At 42.3% G+C, this 8,101-nt stretch overlaps 1 protein-coding gene across 1 annotated transcript in view; it reads left to right on the top strand.

Annotated features, from left to right (window-relative positions):
- hecw2a (HECT, C2 and WW domain containing E3 ubiquitin protein ligase 2a) overlaps positions 1 to 8,101 on the top strand; it is a 42,920-nt gene that overhangs the window by 8,075 nt on the left and 26,744 nt on the right. The window contains exons 5-8 of the mRNA XM_034134188.1: positions 1 to 52; positions 1,227 to 1,366; positions 2,164 to 2,264; positions 2,355 to 3,202. The exon at positions 1 to 52 is cut by the window's left edge and continues 118 nt beyond it. Of these exons, the coding sequence (XP_033990079.1) occupies positions 1 to 52; positions 1,227 to 1,366; positions 2,164 to 2,264; positions 2,355 to 3,202 (1,141 nt within the window). The remainder of the gene's footprint in view (positions 53 to 1,226; positions 1,367 to 2,163; positions 2,265 to 2,354; positions 3,203 to 8,101) is intronic.

Genomic DNA, 8,101 nt, shown 5'->3' with positions numbered 1-8,101 from the left:
GCGACGATCAGCCATCATCGCTAACACCACCAACCCCACCTGGCACGGAGAGGTGACGCTGTTACACTGCACAACATTTCATCATTCCCCTATTGTTGGCTAGCTAGCATATTTCCTGATTTACAGAAAATGAGCTATGCAAAGTCGTCACTCATGGTCAGTGTTGGGGTAGTTACTACAAAAAGTAATGCATTACTTTTTTTGAAAGTAAATTGCAATGTGTAATGCATTACTTTTTTTTTACTTTACTTAGGTACTCCCTGCTGAAAGTAACTAGTTACACTACCAGTTACATTAGTTTTGAATGACTCTGTAACATCACTTCAGATGCACCATAAATCAAAAGATTAATAACAATATAAAATGAAACCTCATTTATCCCAGATCAGCACCAATCCTTATCTGATAAGGACAGTCCTGATCACAGACCTCTGTTTCTGCTCTGTGTTTGAACATCATGTTTCCTTTAGCTCAGTTTCCATCATATAACTGGTCCAGGTAGCTTGCAACGTTTTCCTCTCTGATGGAGAGAGCCCCCCCATTATTGTATCTTGCTCAATGTTTTTGAAAGATGCCGATTCCACCGTGGAAACGGGCAACATTTCCTCCACACTGTAGCTGCTACAGGCCTGTTTCTCTGCTATGAGACATTCCTGCTCCGACTCCTCATCCATGAACTCTGAGTGTAGCGCAAGCAAAAAGGGACATTTGATTTATTATTCTGTCCTTCCGTTATGCAGATATTTGAAGACCTTAAAGTAATGCAAGTAACGAAATAATTGTGCGTTTAGTAACTGTAATGTAATTACTGCTGGATCAACAGTAACGCGTTACAGACAAATGTAATCTGTTATCTGTAACACGTTACTTTGTAGCCCCAACACTGCTCACGGTAATAACAATGACCTTTCGTATCCTAGCAAGCTCTGCAAATTCCACTATGCGTTATTGCGAGTGCATTCTTTGACATTTGTGAATTTGTGTCCACTGTTGGTGTATGTGTTATTCCATGCTACATTTCTTCATATGATGCCTGTCTCAGTGCATAGCACACTAGGATGGGAGCCTCATTATTTCTCCTTTTGATTGATATTTATGCTTACTTATTTTAAAGTACTTACATAAAGTGATGAAAATGTAGTGAGATATTAGGGACAAGTTTAAAAAATCCATTGGTAAAAATGTGTGGAACCCTCATGACAGACTGTATGTGTGTGCCTCTGCAGAAGTACACGTTTGTCGCACTAATGACTGACATCCTGTACATCGAGGTGAAGGATAAGTTTGCAAAAAGTCGACCGATCATCAAACGCTTCCTCGGTCAGCTCACCATCCCTGTGCAGAGACTCATCGACAAAATACCCGGGTAGGTGAAAAACATACAGAAATAAGTTCACACAGGATATTTAAGAATCCTTTCTAATCTTGGAATTGGCCCCCTGTGATATCTATATTATTATTCCCGATATTATTCTGAGGGTTTTATTCAAACTAGGGCTGGGCGGTATGACAAAAAACTCATATCACTGTATTTTTCCAAATTATAACGGTATCACAGTATTTATTTATTTTTCAATGATTGGAAATGTATTTACATTTATACATTTTGGACCCACAAAAAAACCACCTGATCAGTGGGGGCCCTCATGAGTCTTATGTGGTGAAGGAATCATGACACAACTGCAAAAAGTGTACCATATTATTGTGCAAACTTTGCGCACCACATAACAACATAACAACTAACAACAACATAACTGTTTGAAAATGAAAATAAATCACATCCAGCATGCATTTCCGCGGTGTGCACTGCTCGAGCGCTCTTCAACACATTTTCAACGGTATTGCAGAACATGAAAAATGAATATCATACGGTATAAAGTATCTTGCCCAAGTTATCAAGTATCTTTGATGGTCCCTTTTTCTTCAGTAGGTGCAAAAGGTGCATCAGTATTACATTGAGACTGTTTATAAGTAGTTGGAAAATCCTTGTAGTAACTTTAAACGTCACAGATATCATGGTGTTGGAATATCATAGAATTGATCTTAACATAACTGTGTTTATGTATGCATCATATACACCAAGGCAGATTCCTTGTACTGTATGTCTAAACCTACTTGGCATTAAACCTGATTCTGATGTGTTTCTGTCTCCCTGCGGTCCAGGGTCCAGCCTGTGAGTTTCCCTCTGTGTCGCCGCCTGCCTACTGAACACGTAAGCGGCAATTTGCAGTTCAGAGTGGAACCTACATCGACTGGTCCTGATGGTAAATCTGTCTTTAAATTGTATTTGTTCTTCTGAGTATATTTTTCTGAAATTGAAACATGATAAATAGAATTTCTTGTGCCTAATGCAGGGGCCTCCCCCGAGTCTATCATCGGCATTTCGTCCTTGAATGGAGCTCCAGGGACTCCATCCGATGATGAAGACCTGCCCCATCATCTTCCAGGAATCGTGTCTTCGGTCCCTTCTCCTACCGGCTCCCAGGGCTCCCAAAGCATGTGGGAAGGCGGGGCCACCGCCTACCCAGAAAAGGAACTGCCTCTTGTGGGAGCTGAGAGCAGATTTGTGGAGCATGAAAGCCTGTCGTGCCATGAAATGCTCCAGAGGTCTCTCAGTGAGGGCCTGGCTGCCATCGAGGCCCCCAAAGGCCCCGGTGAAAGACCCCTGGGTGCAGCCTCACCTAAACTTCGCTCTAGCTTCCCCACTCACACAAGACTCAGCGCCATGTTGCACATCGACTCAGACGAGGACGATGATCGGTCCGGGGCCAACGACATCTTTCCCATGCCGCTGTCCCCGCTGCTGATGAATGGAGAACCTCCAGATGTCAGCGGCCCCGATGAAGATGACCCTTTTCCTGAGTTCCAGCAGGAGCAGCATCAGCTGGAGCCCGCAGCGCTGGTGGAGGAGCCTGGGGGGGCGGGTGGAGCAGAAGCCCTGCCCCCTGAGGCAGAGGGGGCCCTGGAGATGGGGCTGGACTTGGAGGATGTGTTGGAGCCTGACGTCTTCTCCGAAGTGGAAGAGGCCCCTTTTACAGAGGCCGTGTCCCACAACGCTGTGCTAGAGGGTGAAGGGCACGAGGAGGGGAGGGGCCCTGGCGAGGAACCCTCCTCAGATATGGACACCTGCTCCATGGCAACAGCCCCGCAGACAGCCTTGTCATCATCAGAGAGCTGTCCAATCACAGCCAAAACTGCCATGGTGAGTTCATGGTCCTTATCCTACTTTTACATTTGGTTAGCTGTAATTTGACCCTCTAGAGAAGAGAGAATTGGGAGGGATGAAACCCTCTTTAATGGTCACACATGCAGAGCACACAGCACACACAGTGAAATTTGTTCTCTGCTTTTAACCCATCCTAGTACCAGGACTCTAGTACTAGGAGCAGTGGGCAGCTATTGTACAGCGCCCGCTCTATAGTGTTTAGCTGACAAATAGTCTATAAAGTTGTATCTTTCACTGTCAATATGTTTAGATTTTATTTTTCAGTTCAGTTTTATTTTCTATTTTTAGACGTTTATATTTTATGAATTTTGTTTTACTCTTTTTTCATTTTCACATGATGTGCAATGCCTTGTTTTAACATGCTGCTGTGACGAAAACATTTCACAAATTTGGATCAATAAAGTAAATCTTATCTTATCTTCTCTTATCAAACCAACAGTCGACTCTCCGTTCATGTCTATTTGTGTTATTGCTATTGTCAGATTTCATGGTATAGTTCTCAGTTCTGTGTAGCCACAGACCCCTGCTTCCCCCCCACTCTGTGCTGACTCTCTCCAGGGTCCTAGCCCTGGCCCTGTATGTGGAAAAAACTCCCGGTATTCCCGATGGCCAGTCCGCCCCTGGTCCCGCCCCAACCTATAGTCCCCTATCAGAAATGTCGCTGTATCAGAAACGATGCGCGACGTGTTTTGGAAGTAATATGGTCTGTGTTTACATTAGCAAGCATCGCTAACACTCAGAGCTAACTCTGTACTGGAGAGAGTATGTGTAAAAAAGCCGGATATACTGTCCTTGTGGAGAGAAAGCGTTTGAGCTCCACACTGTTTAAGAAATAATGCTTGATGTGGTTTGGAACATAATATGTGACCCGCTCTATCGAAATCAGTCGGAAGTCGCAACGGCTCATTTCAAAATAAACGTGGATTTGCGTAAAAAATAGTTTTTCGGGGTTTGGGTGTTTTGTTTGATTTTAAATAAACAAAGTCTTGGCTTTCAGAATATAAAACTTTTATTTCCAAAATCACACGATAAATACATTTTTGAAGCTTGTAAAGGGAAGATGACAGGCATCTCTCACTTGCCACTCTGCTCTTCCTCAGCGCCGCCCCCCTCCCTCCGGCTGAAATTATGAATGTAAGCGTATAGTAATCATAGATAACTCGGCAGGGTCCGTTACAGTTTGTTTTCATCTGATTTCAAATAAACAAAGTCTTGGCTTTCAGAATATTAAACTTGTTTCGGCAAATTCAGATGATAAATACAACTTTGAAGCTTGTAACGGCATAATTACAAGCGGAGAACGGAGTAATTTGACGTCACAGCAGGCATAACAACAGCCGGTGTTTCTTGTGAGTGTTTTCCCCGGGAAACAAACACAATACACACAAACGCAAAAATACACAAACACACACACACATACATACACACTCGCGAGCTTCCCCCAGACCAGTAATCCAAACAAAAATATTTTCCCTCCATTACTACTTTGATCATTTGCTCCGCTAATAATCAATCAGATCGATGGATTCCAGAGAAGAGGAAACTTTGAAGGCCTTTTTCTCAAAATGATGACAATGTGACATTATATAATGTGACATATTTCGCTTAATATTTGGAGTACAACAACAATCCTGAAATCATTAGAAAGCTAGGAATCTCCTCTTTCCAACAGTGTATACAACTCAAAATGTGTCTTCGGGTCAATGCGACTGATTTCGATAGAGCAGGTCACATATGGTGTTTAACCCTCTGGAGTCGGTGGACGCGCCGGCCCGTCCAGGTGCACATCATTTACGTAATTAATCATATATTTTCGATTATAAGGAGTAGTATGATTCAGATATCCGCAGAATCACTGGAAGTGTAGCTTTCCAGCGGTACCTCCTGTGAGACTGTAACCAGGGCACAGCAGCCAATATGGCCGCTCAAAGCAGCTTGACTCTGCGTTACACTGTGTCGGATTGGTGGATTGGTGTGTCCGTCAAGGAAATCTCGGCCAGCAGCCATGTTGGTCTGAAACGACCAATGGACACTCGAGAAATCACTAAGGACCTACCCACCAAGAAAAAAAAACATAAACCATGTGTCTCCCATCAGTTTACGTCTGTGAGGAAGAGAGAGAGAGACAGAGAAAATGGCTAAAAGATGAAGATAGAGCCTCAGAACCTGAAGTCTTCGACTCTTTTGAAGAAGAAGAATACAAAGACAACAACAAGGATGCATTTGGACATGGGTAAGTGTAAATATTACAGTAATAGTGTACTTGCAATTTGTGGGGAATACCTCAAAAATGAACAATAGGTTCATTGATATTTTTTTTGTATCGATAGTCATGAACTTTTTCTTGGGACAAAATAGACTCTCCATTAGCAAACGTTTACTCTGTGTTAACGTGGTTTATGTGTAAACGTTATTTTGGTGTGTAAAAGTGAGATTACATGTGTAGATGATTCAAATAATCATTTATTCGTCCCACAACGGAGACATTTACAGTGGCTATAGACATGTTTTTGCCATCGATTATTTAGTGGGAATGCTGATACAGCATTCCAACTATATGTTATGCTACGGACAAAAAGTTTATTATTCCACCGATTTATTTTGGCCCTCTTCTCCTCCCACATTCAACATCGCAGAAACTCCGTTCAAACATCAAAACGTTCAGCTCGGTCGGGAATCGCAGGCTATTACTTTTATCATTCATAACTTTCATAATTCCAGAGATACATCCCATAATTCATCACATTTTTAACCATTGAAGTCAATGGAGAAAATCTTCAGACTTGAACAATCTTCATGCGACTTCAACTGCTAACTGTTCATTCATACTTTCACTCAGAAACCTCATTCCAACTTTAAAATGTTACACATCTTTCTGACATTATTCGTGTAACACAACTTTTAAATCTGATTCTTACTTTTAGAGATATTAAACATTGTTCAGACCTTGGTAAAGAGGCTTTCTTCAGATTTTAACATTAACTAGAGTGCGTGATGTCACAGCTAGAGTGGAGCAAATCTTGAAATTTGCCTTCATATATTTTTTTAAAACTGCCATAATTCCCAAACCCTACAATCCTGAGACATCATTTTTCATGACAAACGTAGGAAAACATCTCGTAGCTTGAAAAAGGACAAATAATTAAGCAAAAATAATTAAACAAAATGCCTCTTGAGGGCATGAAGTGACAAAAACGTTCAACATGTCTCCATTAAAACCCATTGTAATTTCAGGCAGATATTTCTTCACAGCAGCAGCCGCACACCTTTAGTTAAACTGCCAAAAAGGCCACATTATTAACCGAAAGTACACAAAAATTACACTTCAGATACTCAACTTCCTTGACATGCTTCACGTTTTGAAATTTCACAGATATCTGTTATCGTTCTTCCACAAAACGTTCACATGTAAGAGGTTTATCTCTCATTCAGAACAATGCAAACCTTTGATCTCTACAGAGCTCGTTAGCTCAACTATAAACACCTGTGTAATGGAACACGATGATGTCATCACTCCAACTGACATGCTCAGAGCAGCAGATTCAGATAATGGTTAATGGTCGTGCCCTCAACAGCTCTACGTCAATTATGGGGTGTCATCATATGCCGTTCAAGAGAAGAGAGAGAGGGCGATCAAGAGTCAGTTCTAACTGTTCATTTCATTCTCTCTCTCTCTCTCTCTCTCTCTCTCTCTCTCTCTCTCTCTCTCTCTCTCTCTCTCTCTATCTTCCTCTTCCTCAATATCTTCCTCTTCCTCAATATCTTCCTCTATCTTCCTCTTCCTCAATATCTTCCTCTCTCTATCTTCCTCTTCTTCAATATCTTCCTCTTCCTCAATATCTTCCTCTCTCCATCTTCCTCTTCCTCAATATCTTCCTCTCTCCATCTTCCTCTTCCTCAATATCTTCCTCTCTCCTCTTCCTCTTCCTCAATATCTTCCTCTCTCCCTCTTCCTCTTCCTCAATATCTTCCTCTCTTCCATCTTCCTCTTCCTCATATCTTCCTCTCTCCATCTTCCTCTTTCCTCAATTCTTCCTCCATCTTCCTCTTCCTCAATATCTTCCTCTCTCCATCTTCCTCTTCCTCAATATCTTCCTCTTCCTCTTCCTCAATATCTTCCTCTCTCCATCTTCCTCTTCCTCAATATCTTCCTCTCTCCATCTTCCTCTACCTCAATATCTTCCACTCTCTATCCACCTCTTCCTCAATATCTTCCTCTTCCTCAATCTCTCTCTCTCTCTCTCTCTCTCTCTCTCTCTCTCTCTCCTCTCTCTCTCTCTCTCCTCTCTCTCTCTCTCTCTCTCTCTCTCTCTCTCTCTCTCTCTCTCTCTCTCTCACAATGTTCCAAACGGCCCAAAACTTCACAGGTTTGGTAATGATGCAGCCATCAACGCATCTAACCGTATTATGGGGTGTCATCAAATGCCGTTGCCATGGCGACAGACCACTCGCCGTGAAGCACGATGTCGCTGTAAGTCCAATGGACACGGTCCGATCGTCCTCCAAACTTCGCTTGTATATCACCGGTCCATGCCTCAACAGCTCTATGTCAATTATGGGGTTTCTTCAAATGCCGTTGCCATGGCAACACAATGCTCGCCATGAAACACGGTTTTCTCATAACTTCAGTGAAAATGTTCCAAACGGCCCAAAACTTCACAGGTTTGGTAACGATGCAGCCATCAACGCATCTAAGCGTATATTATGGGGTGTCATCAAATGCCGTTGCCATGGCGACAGATCATTCACCATCAACTTAGTTCAAAAGTTTGCAGTTCAAATATTCTGCTGCTTTTCCAAGCCTTTTTACTTTCTTTTCTTCACTCATCACACATTCAAGCCCCCAGTGTTCATGTATCATTTCAATCTAAATTC

Source organism: Trematomus bernacchii, unplaced genomic scaffold (genome assembly GCF_902827165.1).
Source record: "Trematomus bernacchii unplaced genomic scaffold, fTreBer1.1, whole genome shotgun sequence".
NCBI classification, from domain to species: domain Eukaryota; kingdom Metazoa; phylum Chordata; class Actinopteri; order Perciformes; family Nototheniidae; genus Trematomus; species Trematomus bernacchii.
This window is presented reverse-complemented; position numbering and strand designations above follow the sequence as displayed.